We start from the raw sequence: 21,991 nt of genomic DNA on the forward strand, positions 1-21,991 counted from the left end.
CTAGACATGAACCAAATCTCCTGCTGTCCTATATAGCTTTTACAATCTCCTTTTTAATAACCCAAACTGCAGGGTAGTCTGACTATTAGACAAGCCATTCTTTTGAATTCTCTCTACAATGTGTATAGACATGATAAAAAAACAATTCTCATTAAAGCTGCCAATGCTGTTTCAAAAGCAGGTGGTTTAAAATGTTTCCTATACAAAGCAAAACACATTTCTTGTGCATTACAGACTGCTTAATAGGGAGCATAAGATTACACTGCTACACTGTGGATAGCACTGCATTTTAAATAATAGGATATTGTAAACTGTGTTGTAAATATGTTTAACAGGAATATAGAAGATGTAATGATATGCACTGAGCAATTTTCAGAAGTGCTGGAACAGCCTTGGATGACAACCTTTGAACTGAACTAGTTGAAAACAGAATCTGGAATTTGAGATTATATAGTCTCTGATCCTAACCGATTATTTTTCTAGGAGACTGTTCAGTCAGTATGTGGATATATGAAAGATAAAGTTTTTACTGTCTTATGGGAGCATTTGTTGTTTATACTGTAAATTAAGGCTGGTAGGAATTGAGTGCATTCATAGTGCATTCTCATTTTTCACTGCTTTTGGTAGTTTATAAAGAGTGCGGGATTGGTCTGAAATAGGAGTTGTGATATACAAGTCCATCCCTAACCTGCCTGTTCATATGCCTTTTCAAATCAGTTTTGAAAAACACATTGAAATTCAGTCATGCTCCTATGCAAATGATGAGTTTGCCATTCATGTCCACGGGAGCAGAATCTGGTCCTTCACTGCTGTTCTGAACATTTCACTCTGCCAAGATTCAGGTGTTTTTCATTAGCTATCAGAAATTTATGAGGTAAGAAGACTATAAAAAGCACAGTAATTCAGCTTATCCTTACAAAGATATTCCAGTTGCTTCAATGTTTGAATCAGACGTTCTATTTGAAAATGGGCAAATCTTTCTTTGTGGTATAATCTGCTTTTAGTAAAATAAATTGCGTCTGAGCATTCAGTATGCCTGTCTTAATTTCACTGTGTCTAGTGCTCTAAGAAATAATTACATTCTTTCTGATAAACCGACTTCTGCAAACAAGGTCAAAATTGATTATGGGCTGATGAAGTTAAATAAAATATAAGATAAACACTTAAATAATGTGACCTGGCAGCAGATTTTTATTCTGAAAAAGGTGAATTTTAAAAACGCATTTTTTGGACACCTCTTTCTTCTGAAAATCTCTGTAAATTCAGTGGGCGACATTACAGATAATCCAGTAATCAGAGCTTCACCCACCATCCCATGGAACCATGAACTAGTACAATTTTACTTACCTGACTCTAGCAACTATTAATGTATGTACATACCTTGTAAAACATCTAGTTATCACTCTGCTCATATTAGCTCTTTCATACTAATGATTTATTTTCATTTTCTCCAGGATATAGACCTGCAGCTAACTGGATTTGATTTATAAGAGGGGATTCTACAGTAAATGGCCGCTCGCTTCATATTGCTGCTATGGAGAACAGCATTGTCAATAGGATGTAGTCTGATAAATAGTGCTGAGTGAAGATGCAGCTTCAATAAGTGTGAAATCAATGGAAGATACTTACCGCGTGAAAAGCCTTTTGAGATTTTTCTGACAGGCTCCTATTTAGGAAACTTGATCTCTTTCCTTTGGTCGCCCTGTTTTTACGCCAGTGGATACAAATAAGATCGCTTCACTGTAGTTACACAACTAATGTGGGACCATGGCCTTTCCAAGATCCGTGTGGCTGAACTGTGTATGGAGAGCGATGGTAGTCCGCCTGTTGCACATGGGATTGAATGCCACTTTTGCTCTTTGTACACTTGGATTTTTGCTTCACGCTGCAGCTGTGTCCTCCCAAAAATTGGATGATACCAACCCCGTGGTGACCACCAACTTTGGCAAGATAAGAGGGATTAAGAAGGAACTTAATAATGAAATTTTGGGGCCTGTTATTCAGTTTCTTGGGGTTCCATATGCTGCCCCTCCAACAGGGGAGCGCCGCTTCCAGCCTCCTGAGCCTCCGTCTCCCTGGGCAGATATCAAAAATACCACTCAGTTTGCTCCAGTGTGTCCCCAGAACATTATAGAAGGCAGGTTGCCTGAAGTCATGCTTCCCGTGTGGTTTACTAATAACTTGGATGTAGTTTCCACCTATGTACAAGATCAGAATGAAGACTGCCTCTATTTAAATATCTATGTCCCAACCGAGGATGGTGAGTTAATACAAGGCGAAACAGGGAGATCTTTTTATTTTCCTGTTCTAAGTTCTAACAATATTAATTCATGTTTACTGGTAGCATGCATGGCTTTCCGTGTTTGCATGCCAGCATTTTATATGTATGCATGCTGCTTTTCTGTGTGTGCATCTGTCTGTTATTTTATTTTTCTGTCTATACTCATTGGTTTTCTCCCACAGCACGTGTATTTTAGGTCAAAGTTGGTATCTAATTCTCATTGCCACCCGCTGACTTCTGGGAAGATGCATCAACATCTTATCCATTGCATGTGCAGGCACAACAAGTTGAGAATCTTCCGCACCTAATAAAGCAGGCCATATTTAAGTTAGATAGCGGTGTTGCATGCTCCTACTGTCTGTGATGGAGCTCCATGTTATTTTCTAGTCTTCTATTCATTTTTCAGTCAAAAGAATATCCAAGGAATGTGCCAGAAAACCCGGCAAGAAAATTTGTAGAAAAGGAGGTATGTATAAAGTGGACAAAAAAAAAATGGGGGAAAAATCAAAACCTTGCAAAGGAAGAACAAATAACACGGCTGAAAGAGGCTGATTTACTGATGTTATGAAGTGAACAGTTAGGGAGTCTCTTGACCTTATAAAGCCAAAAAGAGGTTTAAAGAGAGGACCAGGTAAAGCAGATGAGAAGATAACATTTATGAAGCCTGAACTCGGTTGCATCTGATTGTTTCTCTTTCACCGTCTAATGCTGACTCTGTTGACAGCTTTCATCCTGTGTCTTGGCCTCGCGGTTTAGAGGAGAGTCGCTCGTATGTAGATATAATATATCATATATGCATGCACAGAAGGTGGCCCTGGCACAGCTGCCACTGAAGGGGCTGGCAGACCTCCACAGCCCTATATGCCGTGGTGTAGCGTAAAGGTGATTGCATTTACCGCTAAGAAGAACTGAAAAGCTAAGTTGACGTCCTCCATGATACATTATGTTCTTGGAACGGTGTTAACTTTCCTGGAACGTATGTATGAAACACTTCTTTCTTTTCTTTACACATTTTAAAAAGTGAGGGCTGGTTTCCTTTGTTGTGTGATTACGGCTTTCTTTATAAAGCCAGAAGTCTCTTAATACGAGCGCTGGGAAATGTTAACATGTTGTGACATGATACTTTTGGAATTTGGCTGCTTTGGAAACTTGGGAAACTTGGCTTCTAATGTTTCCGTGTTTTGTGGGTAGTATGGGAGAATTTGCAGATTTCTTTGTGAACATTTGCAAATTCCTAAAGCCATTGATACGCAGTATAGAAGCTGTATTTTGGTACTCATTTAAAGCCGGTATTTGGTAATAAAGTACTAATTTTGTACTACTTTACACATTTGTTTTACATTAGTTTCTTTAAAACAATATCTTATTTAATTGCTGGACTACCTTTAAATCTAGAATACTTTCTAGGGTAAACAAAGAGCAGTGTGGAAATACACAGTTGTCTATTAGCTATAATTGATATTTTTAATATCAGTTGCCTATATGTCCCTGATATTCCAGAACAAATACATTTTAGGAAAGTGTCATAGCACAAAATTGTTCAGAGTTGGACAAAATTAAACTCTGTAAACTCAAATTAGGTTTCTAACACCGCATTTAGGCATCTAGATAAAAGTGGCCGTATTTTCCAAAGTTTTTGCTCATACAGCTCCTACTGACTGTTAATTTTAGCTAATGTTTAATTATTAATTCCTAATTGTAGTTGCTCAACGTATGTTTATTTAGATGTCTAAATCTACTTTCAGTAACTTAAATTAAGGAAATTTGTTTTTAAAGGGTTGGCTTTGAGTCAATTTTTAATGTTTCCTATTGAGGATTTTTTGCACAATACTGTAAAAATGACATTGTTTTCTAGTTGAATTCCCAAAGTTGGAAACAAAGATCATCAGTGTGCTGTGAGCAACGTCACTTCTTCATACACATCATTCAAGTTAGAATAACTGCTGTCATTTATATGCATTCAATTAATGTGCAGCGCTGCAGCAGTTATTACGCAGTTCATCAAGCATGTGTAATCAGCTGAGCAACTTTCACTTCCTATCACCCAGACGCTGATTCACAGAGTCATAAATAAAGATGCAGATCTCCATCATCGTTCTCAGAAGGAAGCTTTTCCTATTAGAGAGTAGAAAGAAAAAAATCGGAAAAACAGCCAAAATAAAGGCAGGGAGAGCCTAGTAGCTGAGGAGAGTCATGCGTATTGTCTTGTGAGTCTACAGGAGTATTAAGAGAGAGTTACTTGAAATTCAGTAGTTACCTTTCCAGTTGAATTCATTATCTACTGCACCGTACAGGAAAAAGCAGCAGAATATACCTTTTCCCTTTGATGAGGGCAGACAACTCCTGAAGGCCTTCTGCTTGGGCAGTTGCCATAGCTGTAGTAATCCTTGTTCTCAGGGTAACTCACTCTCTGCCCCGCTGTCCCTGCCCCAGGTTGTGCCTGGGCGGCATGGCCTCCGCACCGAGGAGCAGAGAGGAGATCCTATTGCACAACAAGGCTGCAATAGGTAAGTGGCACCTTAGCAGCAACACCAGCTTGGAAATAGCGTTAGCGTTGTGTGAGGAAGAAGAAGGAAGAAGAAATAGCCACTCTTTTACTGGTTTTAGGTTGTACTCGTTACCGTCAGTTAATAATGAAAATTTCTGAAAAGAGAAAATACAAAAATGGACAGGTAGAGTTTTGCACCATCTGTTTAATTAATAAAGAGTATATAAGTGCATGATAAAAGGTATGTAAATGCAGTGACTGAACCACCAACAATACAGTTTTATATTGTTTAATGCTTTCTTGTTACATGAAGTAGATCTTATTAGATAAATCAGTAGCACCGTTTAGTTGAGGCACAGAAGAAAAGTCAAAATTTTAAAGCATAGGAAGTAATCTGATGAATATAGATATGGAAATGAAGGCAATTTTATCTCCAAGTCATGTTAGACGTTATAGCAGGAATTGTAACCGTTACCATGTGTTGGTGCGACGGTGATATGCACGCTGCAGAGACTACAAAACGTTGGGATGGCAACGGGGTGAAATAGGAACAAGGCAAGACAGCATCCTTCTTGTTAAACATGGTTACTTATATTTCAGTATAATTTACTGATTTAACAATGAGTACATGAAAGTCTGAGGTTACTAATTGTGTGTTATGGATATGCATACAGCTAAAACCCCCTCTATTTTCTAGGGTTGGTTTTAGGAAATCTATAGAAAGGCATCGCATTAAGCCTTCCCTGAGAACTGCTTCTGCCGTTCTAAATTTTCACAGACCCTAGGTTACATCCTAGATAACACCCTTTTACCAACCAATATTTTTTATATCCTCGATCATGCGGTAATTTCCTGAAAGCATGTCAAACATTTGCATCATTTCTAGGAAATTCCTGAAGACTTTTGCACTCTATTTGGTGTTTCAGATCTCCACTTTACTTTTATAGACCCAGCATGAAAATTTTACTTCTGTTTCAGAGTGACAGGGTAACTCATTATCTTTTAGGAGGAGCGTACATCCTCCTTAGCTGCATGCCTATATTTTGTTTAATATTGTATATCCAGTTCTTCACCTTGTAACAGAGATTACAACATGAACAGCCACTTTAAAAGCTAATGACAGTTATATAAATAATGTTTGAAAATCATCACTAATGTGACCACTAAAAGAAACTCCAGCTATTCTGTGTTCTGCACTTTGGTGTGATAGTATGCTTTTCGTTATGAGCCTGTACAAAAGCCTTCATGTTGCCTGAAGGTATCTGTATTCGAAGATGTGGAAGTGTGGTTTTCATAGAGAATATAATTTCTGCTGCATGTGATGGAACTGAGCCCATACAATTTTGGATAGATGAGTATTTCTAGGAGAATTGCGAGTGGAATAAGGAGAAAAATCTCTTGTTCCTTGCTTGTATATATCAACTGTTTGGGAATTACCAATGGCTGAGAGACTGCGCAACAGAGATTTCTTCATGGGTGGACTGTGTTTTTTAGTCTAGCTGGTCTGGACTGGTGCACTGAATACATTTTAAATGCAGAGAATCATGATCCAAACTACCTCATTTGAGAGTGTACAAGTAGGCAGCTCTATTAATATTTATGTCTGCTAATGAGCTGCTTGATTTTCAGAGAGCACAACTCCCATCACCATACTTTTGGGGGTATGGCAGTAGACAGTAATGTATATACATACGTACAAATACACTCATGGAAGTGAAATACAAATTATAGTGATATAAACTCATCCTGCATTGAAAAGTCAGTTTTCAATAGAGAATACCTTGCACCAACTGTGATTCATAAGCGCTGCCGATAACTTCAAGGCTTTTAAACTTAGCAGTATGAAACATTTTGTAGACATCTAAGTAGAATTGATAAGAGCCTAGTTAAGCCTGTTCCCCTTTGTTTCTATCAGATGTTTCTTCCAGTGCAGTTTAATTACCTCAGAAATGTCTAATTTATCAAATTTTGGAAAAAGAGAAATTTTACCCAGGGAAGAGCTGCTCTTCAGGTTCTTTGATTAGTTCCCATTGCTACATACTCTTCCTTAAATAAAAATTGGCACTGGCTTAGCTAAAGTTGTATACAATGAATGCTCTGCATTCTTCAGGATTCTTCATAGATCAGTGAGACAACCTTTTGATAGTCCTGGACTAAATCTTGAGAAAGGCAGAATGACTCCTTCAGCTGGTTCCCACATTAGATAACTTCAGCAGCATCTGAGGACCCATCCGCTATAGTGAGAAATGCACATCAGCCTCACCTGGTTTGTCCTTTTGAAAGGTCAGATTGAATGAACAGGAAAGGGCAAAAAGAACATCTTGGGATCCCTACCTGAAGGCTAGTCATACCTATCTCCTTCTTACCCCACTTTTATTTACTTCTTGTCTGGAAAAAAAAAATGTCTACGTATGCTTCTCTACACATTTGATCTTATAGTAGCCTCTCAGAATATTTTTCAAACTTATATTTTGCCCTTTTGTCATACAATGTAGAAATAGGTTTTCTTTATTTCTTTTATATAACCCTTTCTTTAGAACTGTTAGTGTTTTTTCTCATGTAATCTAAAAATCCCTTCCCAGAAAAGGAAAAAATAACTCTCAGAGGTGATTTTTTTTTTTTTTTTTGCGTATGTGCAATATGTGCAGTTCCTATAGACTTTTTAAATGAACTTATTTCTGCACACCTTTTTACAACTCCTAAAGTCAACTAGAAAAGTACAGGCTTAGAACTGGTAAAATTTGTATTTCCCCAGCAAAATTTGTCAATTGGTTGTCAGATTCTTTTATTCTAAATATCTAATGTAGAAAATATACCAAAGTAATTGGCTTGTAGATATCATACTGTTAGAAAATGATTGAGATATTCTTTCTCCATAAAGACATATTAATGTTTATATAAATGAGAAGTATGAAGTCTAAAATGTGAGCCTCTCTCACTGTGGGCCCAGCTATGTCAAGTTATTTTGCATTTCCAGTGAGCTAAGGACACACATTTGCAGACCATTACCAGAGCTTGGGGCAACTTGATTGTGAGTGTCCCGGCTCACTGAGATCACAGTGCGTATCGTAATTGGGCCACTGTGAAAATTCATAAGCTATTATTTATGTCTGGAGTATATTTGTGTCAGTAGATGCCTGTATACATTTAAAATTCTGCCTCTATTTGCCCCCGTTGGCTGCTGGCTGAAGAGCTCTGAAACTCATTCTGATCTCCTCAGGCCAAAATTCATTCCCGCAGTATCAGCAGGCACAAATCTAGTCCATGATCCCAAACTCTAGTGCCACGTACTAAGAAGCGAGGATTGTTCTATTTTTCTACTGCAAGTACTGTTTGTTCCTGGTGCTCATTCCTCGGATACCACAGCAGCATTTCCTATTGTACCAGTAATACATGGAAGAAGATAATGAAGCAAACATTGTCTTGTACAGACCTTTTCATCCTTTCACAATCTAAAGCTGTTAGTGTCAGTTAGCAGCATTTTTCAAAGATGTGCAGTAGGTTTATGTCATATTTGAAATAACATAAAATGCTTTAACTCTGATGTATTTTCTATGGCCCTCTGTCTGGGCGAGTCAATGCTTGACAATAGAAGACTTTGCAGACTGCATTTTAGGACTCCAATCATCTTTAATGCGATCAACACTGGTCAAAGTCCTCTCTAAATGTCTGACTATTTTTTTTGCTCGGGCTGTAAGCTTCTGCTGACCGTGCAGTCACCGGGCTGTCCTTGCTTTGTTCATGCACCTTGACAGAGCTTGTAACTCTAACAAGTCTTAAATTCTGGTCCAGTTCCATTCATTGTCCTTTATTTTACGGCATACTTTTCATTTTCTACATCCTCCCACACATAAGCTCTAAAATAGTAGTGCTACCCAGATAACACTAAGTCAAATAGAGCTGTTTTGTGCTTCTTCCCCTTTCCTTTCTCGATTTGGACCAGTTGTACGGAGGAAACAACCATGATGTGTGTTTTTTTTTTTTAATCTGCTTTTTCCTAATTTATCACTTAAAGACAGATTGGATGAAGTATTAGAAAAAATAGCTATAGAAGTATATGTGTACTTTTTCAGAAGGAACATTTCAGTAACTAATACGACTTTTGGATAACTAGGATTTTCTGCTTTCTTTTTTTTGTCATTTTTTTCCTTCGCTGTATTATTGTTATTCTTTTGCTTTTCTCTGTGTTCATGCTCTTCATTTCTTTGTTTCCTTGTAATACACAGGGATACAAACATTCTTAGTATTTGCATATTTTTTTAAGCTTGAAACATGGTGCCTACATGTGTCAAGGCATTCTTAAAGATCATCTCAATTACAGTGTTAATAATCCGCTTAAAACTTGAATATTGCTCCAGTATCATTTTACATTTTTTTCAAATTCTTTTCACATATAATTCTTTAGCCCTCTTCATTTTTACTTGCTTTATGTTGTCAAACTTACATGCCTTACTCCTCCTTGCACCGATTTATTTTTTCTCCACTTTGATATGTATAGTATTATTAATTACACTCTGCATTCAGAGCCCCACTGCTTTAATGAGCTTAAAATAAATGAGATTTGTTTTTGGAACGTCAAATCACATCCTTCTGGTTTAATATTAAAATCTGTTATTTTATTTTTTCATGCTTGTAATAATGAAGTTTTATCCTGAAAAGCAGCAGCACTGAGCAAGGCAAGAGAAGTGGGACAAAGCTGACTTTAAAGCCACGTCTGTACATGCCTTCTAACACCTTGCAGGGACCAGCGTGGTCCCTGGCTTAAGTCAGAGCCACCCCAGGGCTGCTTTAAGTGAATCCGGAGATTCCTGCGGATCGCTTGCTGGTTGCGGGACATGTGGAAGCTGCATCGTGGCAGGTGCTGGAGCTGGTTTTCCCTTCCACGTGTTTTTCATGGTATCAGACTCGAGCAGCAACAGCAAATCATGTTGCTAATTCCTCTGCTGTGGGAACTCTTTTCTTAATCATACTAATAATACAGTAAATTCACAGTAAGTTCAGTCTTAGGTATGTGACAGGAAGGAAATTATCTGGCTGATTAACTTCTCGTTCTTCAGCTGTTTAAAGGTCAGGAAGTCCTTCACCGTTGCCTTGTCTGAACACTGAGGGGGACCAAGGGGGAATAAGCCTTTGGGTGGTTTTTTTGTTGTGTTTTCTTATGCAATGGACAGTAGATCCCACCAAAAAGACACGTATTGGGAGAAGATCATGGGCAGCATCGCGGGTGAGCGCCGTAGCAGCTGGGCCGCCGCGCCGTGCCCTGGAGGAAGGCTGGCATCCCCTCGCAGCTGCCAGGAGCGTGGCACAGGCACTTTTCCCCCAAATATTTAGCGGTCCAGAACCTGCCTCCTCTTACTGCGGAGGAATCGCAACACGGTTTTATGCATTTGTAAGTGCTATCCACATTTTTTTCTCTCAATGATAATTCACAGTCCAGTCTCGTGTGAGATGCTGAGTTGTCGCAGGATTATTAGGTTGTATTAACTTCGGTGGTTTTGGATCAGGCCCCACAGGGGCAAAGTACTGAGGTCTCTTAGTATGATTTAATATTTGTTTAAATAACTTCTTTAGCCTTATATTATTTTATAATGTGTGGAAGAATCATTTTATCATACTTGCATAGAGAAACTAGTAAGATGAAATCTGTAGGAGAGAGACAGTCATTTAATATTTGTATTTGTTTTCTGGCAAGCTTCCATTTATTAAATTTCACCCTTTTTGTAAAGGCCTTCTTTAATTATTAGGTGAAAATCAGGTATTTATGTAATTATCATAATTATATCTACACATCTGGTGTACTTGCAATTATTTCATTAAAATTGTAATTATTATACAGTTATAGGGGATAATGATGTCCTTTTACCATGTTGCAGAAGCCCTAATTAAACTGTGGCATAAATGAATTGGAAGTGATTTTGAAGTTTTGAATATTGTTTTATCAGAAGTGATTCATCCGCATTATGAACTGGCAGTCAAACCCCTCCAAAGTTATTTTGAGAAAAGATCTCTCAGAGCTCATGGAAGAGGATTTGTCTCCATTGCCTGTCATTACTTTCTGTTCTCTATATTCTCACACCTAAAAACTGTCTGTAGATTTTTTTAATGGAAAGGTATATTATGTAAGAAGAAGATTGCATGGCTTGCTGAATCTTTCTAGAAGGCTCAGCCTAGAGCAAAATAGGATCTACATGAAAGAACGTCCTGTACTCAACCACCCTTCTCCTTCTGCAGGAAGGGAGAAACCAACAGCTGGTCCAGGACTATGGAGGTTTTCATTAGGTGCTGAGTTTTAATGGAGGGCCAAATTAGTGAAATTCAAGGGGCTGGGGATAGAGAGAGAAAGTTCCTCTTGCAGCACAGGTCCATATGATGCTCCAGGCCCAGGCAGCGCATTAAGCAGGACAGACACAGAGGAGCCCTCCCCTAGAGCAGGTGGGAGATGAAAGGCAAGCATTACAGGTATCAGAATTTACCAAAACCTGAAGATCGTGGATTTTTCCTCCTCTATTGTGTTAATGTCCTGTAGGATAGTGATGAACTCTCATCTTTCCCTTGACTTAATTTTACAAGTCATTGAAAATGAGCTAAAAGCATATGTATTTTTTTGGCTTATTTTATCATTCTGTTACTTTAAAGCTAATATAGATTGTTCCTAACCAATGGATGTATTGCAGTGCAGCTGTGGCCTGATTATCAACCATGCAGCCATCCTACCATGACACCTGCCGTAATTTTCTTTCTAAAGACAATACCCCTCCATCTGACTGTGCTCTGGACAGAGCTACATATGAACCAGCTGGAGAGGCTGAAGGTCTTTCTTGCACCTGGTTGCTCATCTCCCATCTCCAGCTTCTCCTCCAATCTTTGCTCCCAGTTTTGTTAGCAGAATGATCCATGCAAATTCTTCCTATTTACGTCAGATGAGTTAGATGAACCTTCTATTTAATTCACTAAATTTATATCAGCTGACCTAATCAGTGCAAAACTGATTAGGAAGACCTTGGGGGATCTGCTGTACTGCTGAATTTTGAGGTTATTGCTGTCCTGTAAAAGGATGGCGACAGACCTCCAAGAGGTGGGATATTTTGGAGGCAGCTATGCTGCCTTGCATCGCACTGGGCTGTGGAAGGACAGTGTGCCCAGGGCCTGGAGGAGGCTGCCTGGTTGCACCGAGTTGTGTCGCGGTTCCCTGCTGAGGTAGCTGGTATGAGAACTGACTTATGCAAATATTTGTTGCTGTTTTTTAAGGACTTGCTGCCCTTTCAACAGAAACCAAGCACCCTCGTTGCTGTCAGGTGGCATTCCAGTGCCCTGGCAGGGTATTTTCTAGTCTTTGCCAGCACTTCTCTTTGCTTTTTAGTACACTCTTCTCTAATATATTACTATTAGTGTAGTGAACATGCAAATCAAATGTACTCTGAACCAGTGAGAGTTTAGCCTCTAAGAGCTGGTATTCCCAAAGTAATGGTCTTGGTTAAAAGGTTGACCCAGTGGTAAGGAAATAAGAAAGGTGCATTTGTGTGCATATACATTTATATGTATACAGTCATACTCGTAAGCAGATTTGAAAGATCAGAGGAGGGCTAGATCAGTTTGTCATGTTTCATTTCAAAATTAATATTAATTTATATGTTTTCGTATGGATATGAATTTATTTTAAAGTGCTAAGAAGATATAGGATTTTCTTTTTTTAATCTGAATTTAGTTGCTGAAGGCCAGATCTAAGATACTAGGGAAGATTTTACACACCTACCTACTCTGAGACCACTTCTATTAACGATGGTGCCCCATGATCTATATATAGCACTTTGGATCTATGAAGTATTACTGCATATAACTTTATATGACTGCTGTAGAGGTAGGTTTATTTCGGGAAATTTCACAGGAAATCATCAGGCTGTAAACCTAGATTTCAAAATCTTAGTCCTTTGCCTGTTTCTCCATGCTGAGCTCGCATGAAGCAGCCCTTTATATGAATCAATTAACCACTGCAGCATGTGGAACGGCGAGGAGAATTGAGTTTGTGTTCTACACTTCTCAGTCGTTAACCGAGACGTTCGTTAATGGCAAATGGATTACTTACGCTCTAAACAGTAACTTTTGAAACAAAAAATAATTGCTATACTTAGGCGCTGAAGCACCTGCAATCTCTTTTATATGAAGTCTGTAGATTGAGTCTCATATAAAGTAAGAAAGAAAAAAAAGGTGCCTCGATTGTCTTTTTTTTTAAAGTGCCATGAAGCTCTTGGTTTACTGGCAATTCTTGCAATGTTTCAGTTGCAATTCTTTAAGTATTGAAGGTATTATCTGTCCAAAAGCACATTATTATACCGGATCTTAGGAAACGTGTGCTTGAGTTTCATAGAGATGCGGGCGATGCTGAAGAGGCTGCAGTGAAAGCCCCCCATGCTGAAGCTGGGTCTGCGAGCAGCCATTCCTCCCTTCCCCTTCTGCGTGCGTCACACGATGCGTCCTTCACACGTGGGAAAGAGCGTCGCCCCTCGGACTGTGAAACAGGCTGATTTTGTTTCTTTTTCGGACGTTGCTTTGGAAGATGGCTACTAAAACGTGGTTGGCATGAACGGGAGGTTCACGTGCAGCGGTGAGCGTGGAGGCAGAGGAGGGGCCGAAAGAAGCGGGAAGGGGCTTTGAGCGAGCCGAAGGCTCCCGACGCGTGCCGAAGCAGGTGTGCGCTGCAAGGCAGGGCCCAAACTAAGCACGCGAGTGGGATTTAAATGCTTTTCCCCTTGAGGCGAAATAAGAGGAAGGCAGCTTAGAAGTCCACCCTGCAATTTTAAGCAGGAAAAATGATTTTTCTCTCCAGAGTCTGCAAACTTATTAGTTGTTGTTTTTCAGCCCAGAGGTTTGACACGCTAAACTACAAGCTAATTTGGCTGAGTATCAGCACAACAAGGAGCAGGCAAATGAAAGAGGAAGAAACAGATGATTTACTAGAAATGCTCCATATTCCTTACGTGTTTGACAGTTGCGCTGTCCAAGTGGTCTGACTGTCGCAACCTTCTGCGCAGTACTTGGGCATCTATCGTAGGACCTCTCAAAAAATACATCTGACCTAAGGCACAGCAAAAACTAGCCCTTGATATTGCTTGATTAAAAAATAGATAAAGTCAGCAGTAGGTCAGATTTTGGCCCGTTGTTTGAATTATGAATATTCTTCTAAATGCTGTCACTTCCTTAAAGAAATACAGCGGTTTCTTTGAATTTTAAGTGACTTTGGATTGAAATTCTGTGTGAGTGATTATCTGGCTCAGTGAATGCTGTTATTATTAGCAATTTTGGGTGTTAACTTCTTCATTCCTGAAGTCTCTCTAGCTAAATGCAGTGTGCCATTGCACTGGCACTCAGGAACTAAGAAGGTTAAGAAGCCATTGAAACACATTCAGGAAATGTCATAGTTTTCAGGCTGATGAAGTGCTAGCTTGGAAGAGAATGAAGAAACTATAATAATAATTACCTTTACTTTGCGCTTGCAAAGGAGACAGTTTGAAGGAGAGCAGGCCATAGACAGGAGCTCACTTTTGGTTCTGGCCCCATTAGTCATGTCACATCTCCTCATTGCTCCTGTAACCCCAGAGATGTGCTGTGTAAGTGGAGTTTGGTTGCAAAGGGGAGATTGACAAAAAGCCAGATCTCCCTTTGAAGTCATTCTGGACCTCGCTAGCCTTTTCCCCTTCCTTCACTCCTCCCATAGCCCAGCCGCATCTGGCCCTCTCCCTCTTGTGAACTCGTGTGACTCTATTTCAAGTATAGATTCATTTATTAAATCTGGAGATAAAGTATAGATCTGTTCCACTGATCAGATGCTAGAGTGATTAGAGCCATTGAAGTACTTGGAGAGATCAATTAGATTAGATCATCAAATCATTATAAGCAAACTTTTAAAGACAAAGCAATGGAAAGTAATCCCATGTCACTGTATGTCTTTAAAGAATAGTTATACTTTGTTTGCTTGCGTGTTTTTTTTATGTGAGTGACACCCACGGTGGTAGGAGCCTTGGCTTCAGAACTGAGCTTCAGGGCAGAGTCTATACGTAGCGAAATTCTCTGTATGATGCTGTTCATAGGATAAAATGCATTATTGCATGTTTTCTAGGTGAAAAATACATGGATTCTTTTTTCTTTGAGCAGTCGGGCTTGTTATTAGTCCCTTGAGGGAACTAATTTGCAATCTCTGGGGTTAGGCGGGGGGACCTGTTCTCCCACCATCCTTCATCATCCCTGTTATCTCATTCTCTATAAGTTATTTTGACTGTGTAATCTTATTTTGACTACTTCTGTTGCATAAGCACAGTATTATGAACCAACACTAGCTAATTCGGATAAATGCGATTATTCCTCTAGATACTTGTTTTCAGGGTTCCTGTAAAAATGGTTGTGCAGTATATAATAGTCCACTGTGTCCGTCCTATGTCTTGAAGTAGTTTTTTCTGCAGCCTGTTGTGTAATTTCTTTTGTGTGTGTGCATATATAGATATATATATAAGCCTTTCTTTATACATATATTTTAGTAAGTACTGCAGCCAATGCTAATATACTGTTTTCAAGAGAGAATTGGCAGAATAATATACATCAAAGGCAACAATTAGCGAATTTTCATTTGACTTGTTCAGCCTATTAGGTTGTTAAATTTTGCATAGAAAATCATTAGCATGTTTAATTTGGGAAGGAAGCTCTTGGAAGAGGAGTTGTGGACGTAAATCAATCAATGAGGAGGCTGTCATAAAGTATTACAACAGCAGCTAGCACTCGGGAATATAATGAAATATTTTCCCATGTTATTAATTGTAAATGCAAAGAACTGAAAAAGATTGTGGGATTATCACCGATTTAGGAGTTACAAAGCCAGCAGAAGCTTCATCGTAATAGTGTCAAAATCTAGAACAAGATTGTATCCAAATCTTTTCTTATTGAACACTTTTATAGAAGTGTAGTTTTAAGATTGCAGTATTTCTACTGTTTTTTAAATGAAGGTGAAGGACAGCATAATCTGGTCTGAGATGACAGAGTCCGTGGTGTTTAGGTAAGGTCCAGGTTAAGAAGGCCTTATTCCTCTGTGTGAGCTAGACTAGTAGGGTGAAAAGTTTGGAATCCTTTTTTCCCCCAAAAAGTGAGTTCAAGAAATTCATCCCTGTTGCATCATATGTGACGTTGCAACTGTTATGAGTTTTACTTGCTGCTTAGGAATTAGCTGAAGTTGAAAAAGTGGGAAAAAATGCACTTTACAGGGCTGGGTTTCTTTTTTTAGTCATCTTTAATGGGAGCATGTGACTTGACATCCTGGTAGTTTAGAAATAGTTATCTGGTATTAAATACATCCAAGAAGGTTTGGATTTTGACCAATAAAAGTCAAAGAGGAAAGGTCAGAAATCAACACTAAAATAGAACAAATATTAGCTAAAGATTTTGTCATGTAGCAGCTAATCAGGGCTTTTGTGTGCCCTGCTGTGCCAATATCTATTCTGAAGCTAGTCATTATGTCTCTTCTAAAGAAGAACTAATTTTGAAGACTTCACTGCACTAAAATCAAGTAATTTACTGCCCTCGACAATTATTTTTTGCAGTGGTTTTATGATGTTTTGTCTGATTAAGCATTCAGTGCTAGACATGTTAGCTTCTGGTTTTGTCCCTGCACTTTTCAGGTTCAAATTTATTTGAGTGCGGTTACTATTCTTTGGTGCTGGGGCACTTGACTGCCTTCATCAACTGGGATATTTAGCTGCAAAGCTGACGTAAGCATTGGGATTATATTATTGATAACTGTGAAAGCACAAATCTCTGCAGAAGTCCTTTCCGTTGTGCTCTGGTGGAAGCACCTGTACCTGTTTGCACTCGGGGGATAAATTCTTGGCTGCATCCAAGTCAACCTTCATTTGAATTTTGCAATTAATGAGACCAAGCCCAAAGCTCCAGATCTAGAAGATAAACAGACTTAGGTTTAGAGGTAGATACTTCTAGAGGTTAGAGGTAGAAACATTTTGATGTTTTGTAGAAGATTTTGAAAATTGTGCCTGAGAGGGTTCAAAAATATTTCTGCCTTTTTTTTCCTCCATTTTTATTTTCTCTAAGTAGTTGTATAGCTGTCTTGTACCACAGCCTCCCCTATAGTAACAAACCGCTTTTACCTTTCTCCATATATTTTCTTGGTTTTCTCATACCGTACAGTCATTATTCTGTCTGATTTGTGCTTATTTCATGTTTCCATCCACTTCTCCTGCATCCTTTTCTTTTTAGAAACACCATGTCTTTAAGGCTGAAAAATCATGAGCTATTCATTTGCCACAATCTCCTTTAAAATCTTCCTTTATACTGAAGATGGAGAATCTGGGACAAAAGAGTGGACTCCTGCGAACAGAGCTCGTGCAGGGCTGAAATTAAAACATCCCATTCTTTTTATCACATGATTATATCTTGAGCCAGGCTGTTTATGATGCTCCTGGGCTGCTTTTATGGTTCACGTAGCTGGAGCAATGCTTCTTGTCTTTAATTCCTACGCAACTTAATCCTGATCTTTCCTAAGTGAAAGTATTTGTCAGTCAGCTACCCCCTATAGGGTGAGAATCAAAACTTATCTTAGCCCATGAAATATTTTCTGCCTCCCACTTGACTTGCTGCCTTGCAGCTTCCAAATACAGGGAAAGAAAGGATTGCTGCAGCTTTTATTAATTATTTACGTGCTGTTATCAAACATTCCTAGAGTGCTGTAAATTTACAGGCTTTAGTGCAAACTTAGAGAAAACAAGTTCCCTGCTCTGGAGAATTTACAGTGAAGAAAAGACAACAGAGGTGAAGATATAGAGCCGGTGGATGTAGTAAAGCCGCGCAGAGTGCAGGAGTCTGGGTAAGGCGGCACTGCCGTGGTGCCCGGCAGGGAGGAGCGGGAGAGCAGGAGCGCTCGCGTGCGTGCACAGAGTGCAGGAAGAGGAGAAAGAGGCAGCAGTAAAAGCCAGTAACAAATTACGCGCGGGGATTACAAGGAAAGCAAAAGGATTGACCTGATTTGTGTGTTTACCACTCAGTGTCTTAGCGGTGCTCTTTCGGCGACCGCATATAATCATTTAACTCAATGGGTGGCAGAAGCAAGAGCATGTTTCACATCGGGACCTATATGATCAGACAGGTCGCTTGCTCCCATGGCTAGCTCGCCTCTGAGCTGGCTAGTAGTTTCCTAAAATCATATGAAACAATGGAAAATGGCCCATTCAGAGGGATTAGCAGCACATTCAGCCCCTAAGGCAAGGCCACCTTTGGTCCAGCGATGGTAGCCCCTGGATTTCCATCCGTCCCAGAGGCGATGGAGTGGTGGCACGCTGCAAAGTGCTGCATCGGTTGCACTCTGAAGCTGTTCTTGAGCTTGTGTAAAAGCATTATCGTTTTCATCTTTATTAATAAGATTTTAATTTTAGATATATGAAAGGATGAGCACAAGGAATAAAGCTGCGTATAAACAATGCAGAGTAACCAGAGGTGAATAGGCTACATTTTGCTTACAGAAACCCACTAATGCTGACATTATTTCCTGGTGTCGTGTATTGTATGGTACTGTACGGAGACTGTGGTACGATTGCTGCAATGGAGATCACATGAATTAAGGGATTATCATATGGTAGAATACATGATGAAATAATTGGCAATAGCAAAGGGGGGAAAAAAAATACAAGTCCCTGGCTAGCAGAAGCGCTGCCTGGGTGAGATGCTGTCTCACCTTGTTCTGCTCAGAGCAAAGAGCTGCTCTAACCACATGCTCAGGCATCATTTCTTTTCTATCAAATATTGTTCATCCTACTAAGGAGCTGCACCTATACATTCAGAGACTCAGTCTGCACTTATTTAAGGCCCTCACTTAAGGGTGCTCCTAATTTTAAGCAGGTGAGAAGTTGATTAACCTGGGGATTATTGACGTGCAGTTCAAGATAGCCGTTAATTTAAAGACTTGTCTGATGGCAGTGCTGTCACTGACTACCGCGAGAGCTGGATTCGTCCCCTTTGCTGAAACTGGAGGGATGATTGCTAAGGACCCTAAAGCCTCTTGATGTTGCTTTGATAGTTTAAAGTGGCTGTAAAATGTCTGTAAGTCTAGTTATAATGTTGTTATAGCATAGGCATAATTACCCTCACTTTAGGAATTCTGAGCAAGCCACATATTTGTGTGTTCTTTACTTTCACCCTGGATAGTTAGAGCGAAAGAGACATTGCCCATAGTGCTGTTGTCCTTCTCCACCTGGAGTTGCATTTATTTGCTCATTTACTGTAATTTTCTTTTCACTAACTTTAAGAGGGGATATTTTAAAATACATGAGTGGAGTGTGTGTGTCTAGTCTGTGGACAAAAAGATCAGCCAAAAGCTATACAAGTGAATAAATGCATAATCACCAACCTCGTACTTGCCTGTTATAACAAAATAGCACTAAAGAACAGAACATTTGACTGTAATGTAGGTTGCAGTTACTTTGCTGCCAGGGAAGCAATGCTCTTGAGACTGTCATCTATTGCAACTTGAGGGATTGCTAATTGCTTTTATGAAAGCACAAACTTCAATTATATTTTTAGTGTGTCACCTGTACAGCTTTATATTTGCATGTGTTTAGAAAGGCGTTCGTGTTATGCTGGGGGAAAAAAAAAAAGTAGGAAACAATCCCGTCAAAACTGCATTCACGTTTGAGTCATAGTGTTAAACATGCCCAAGCTACAGAACAAACTGTATTGTACCTATCGTGCTCTCAGCTCGGAGGAGTGGGAAAAATGCAGCGTTTCAGTGGCTGCGAGCGCTGCCCACCCCTCCGGCGGGTTTGCACCCGGCGCCGACGAAACGCCGCTGCCCATAGCAAGCGCTGATCAGTTGTTAGCGGCGTTTGGTGCGAGACTTCACAGATGCGGTGAGGCGGCCCGGAGCGCTGACTGTTCACGCAGATGCTAACGCTTAGCAGTTTTAGTGGAAGAACCAAAGTCCCTGATAACTGACTTTGAAAGTGGAGCGGGCCTTAGCAGCACACCTGGGTTTCACCTTGAGCAGTGGAGAAATTCAGATTTGGATCCAAACTGTCTGCCCTGAGCCAATACCTCCTTCAAAGAAGAGAGAAAAACGACTTTTATGCCTTTCTTGGAGTCATCATGTCATTTGTTCTGGCAGCAGATGTGACAAAATCATTGTGCTTCAAGTTTTCTATGTTATCTTAGCGACCCAAAATTTTTAAAAGGAGGTTTAGGCTGTGTGGAGTGCAGTGGCAACTGAATTAATTCCAGTGTTTCTGTGAGCATGACTTTTCAATATCCATATTCATTTTATGGTCCGTGGTAAGCAGGGATGAACTGCTTTATTATTCTGCTCCTTTTAGTGAATCAGAGTAATTCCTTCTGGTAATAAAACAGAGACCTGAATTAGCAAAAGTCTGATCCCTAATTGACCTTATCTTGCTGCCAGTCTGATGTAATCCAGATTCTGATGTGATCTTGCCCTCGTTTCTTGTGAATAGTGAAAGAACTCTCATTGATTAAAAATTCAGCTTTCTAAAAAGCTATGTAACTTAGAAGGGCTAGGTATTAACAGCAGAGTGGCCATCGGGCATTTTCCTCTTCAGGAATATTTTGTAGAGGTTTTTGCAATTAAAATTATTTGTGTTTTTTGAATAGAATATGTTGCTGCTTTCTCTGTGCATTTTTGGATACGTCTGTGTGTCTGCATGGACTGGTGAAAGTCTGCTCCTAGTGCCAGAGAGCCGCTGAAGGACTCTGGTACCTGGCATTTTCCGGAGGCAGATGTAGATTTTCCTTTCCTCTTACCATTTTCAAGCAGTAAGCAAAAAGCTGTGTTATATTTTTAACAAAATGGTGTTCAGATTAAATAATTATAAGACCGACTTGTAGTAACCTACTGATAACTTTGTGCTTGGGAGTTACCTTGTAGTAGCTGAAGTCGTTGGTAAAATAGTAGTACGGAATACATATGTTCTATATTAAAGAAGTATTGTTAGTTGAAATTAATCTTAATTTTTAGATTTTGTAAATCGAGGTAATACAAAATCAAAGCTCAGAGTATGTTTTAGGGGTTTTAAATACTATTAACTTTTATTAAACTACAAATCTCTAGATTTCTGTATTTCAAATGCCCTGTCACGCTCCAACAAAGGATTGTCTGAGACTAAAATTGACTTGCGTCCAACTGAAATCAAAGCGAACTGATTTCTTCCTTTTCGTTGCTCGGGCTGACAGAAACGCATAAAGTAAACAAGCGAGACAAAAAATTAAATCAGCTTTGAAAAGCCCTTGCTACTCTAACATGTTGGATGGTTTTAGGAATAAAGATATCCAAAATTCTTTTTGGCACAATTTCACCATTAGTTGTCGCAGTTTTTACTGCTGGTAGTGCAAACAAGGACGCTGTGGCAACACAAATACAAGGTTTTTTTTAATCTCTCTCTCGCTCATGTATACATATATCTTTTAGAAGGAAAAAACCAGCTATTAACTGTATGATTTTATTATCGTAATTTGAGATATGCTGGCCCAAGTGCCTCATACAAACATGAAAAAGTAATTATACCTATGATGGGGGAGAAAGATTAAAAAATGGACCATGGCTTTTTTCATGTGTATTAAAATGCTAAACCTCTCAACAGTTTTTATCTTAACTTTCTTTTTGCTTGTCTTGGGCATAAGGGAGTATTTGATTTAGCTAATCCTGGAGCTCTGCTTTTTTGGGGTCAGGAAAAAACACCTTGGTTCCCTTCATCCAGGCGCTACCTTTACTTAGGAGAATAGGAGTGACACCCTATGCTCTTCTTAGCGTTCTTCCATTCAGAACCTAAAATTAATCATCTCAAAGACAGAGAGTTAAAATTCCTCATTTTTCCGGACTTCTTTAGAGTTCTCCCAGCCCACATCTCTAATGTGAAAAACAAGAAGAAACTCTGCTTTGGAAACCTGAGTGACTTTTTTTTTTTTTTCCCCTCACTCCACACATAACAGGGGACAAAATGACACAATCCTTCAGTTTCTTTTCTTTTCTGGTCATTAAACTGGCTCAGCCTCTTTGTATTTCTTTTTGGAATGAGAATTTCGGTCATAAATCACAGCAGGGAAAGTAATGGCAGAAGTTGTAAAAAAAAAAAAATAAAATTGTCTTTTAAAATGGAATAACTGACAGAAGCTGAAGTGTTGGTAGCAGCAAACCGCAATGTAAAGTTAAAGACTAGAGCAGAAGGTAG

The 21,991-nt window shown here is 39.3% G+C and overlaps 1 protein-coding gene across 4 annotated transcripts in view; it reads left to right on the forward strand.

Moving 5' to 3' along the window:
- The first annotated feature begins 1,502 nt into the window (after positions 1-1,502).
- NLGN1 (neuroligin 1) overlaps positions 1,503-21,991 on the forward strand; it is a 311,425-nt gene continuing 290,936 nt past the window's right edge. For all 4 annotated transcript variants that reach the window (XM_064516617.1, XM_026105779.2, XM_064516618.1 and 1 more), the window contains exon 1: positions 1,503-2,260. In XM_064516617.1, the coding sequence (XP_064372687.1) occupies positions 1,768-2,260 (493 nt within the window). In that variant the 5' untranslated portion in view covers positions 1,503-1,767. The remainder of the gene's footprint in view (positions 2,261-21,991) is intronic.

The sequence above is a fragment of the Dromaius novaehollandiae genome, chromosome 9 (assembly GCF_036370855.1).
Source record: "Dromaius novaehollandiae isolate bDroNov1 chromosome 9, bDroNov1.hap1, whole genome shotgun sequence".
NCBI lineage: Eukaryota > Metazoa > Chordata > Aves > Casuariiformes > Dromaiidae > Dromaius > Dromaius novaehollandiae.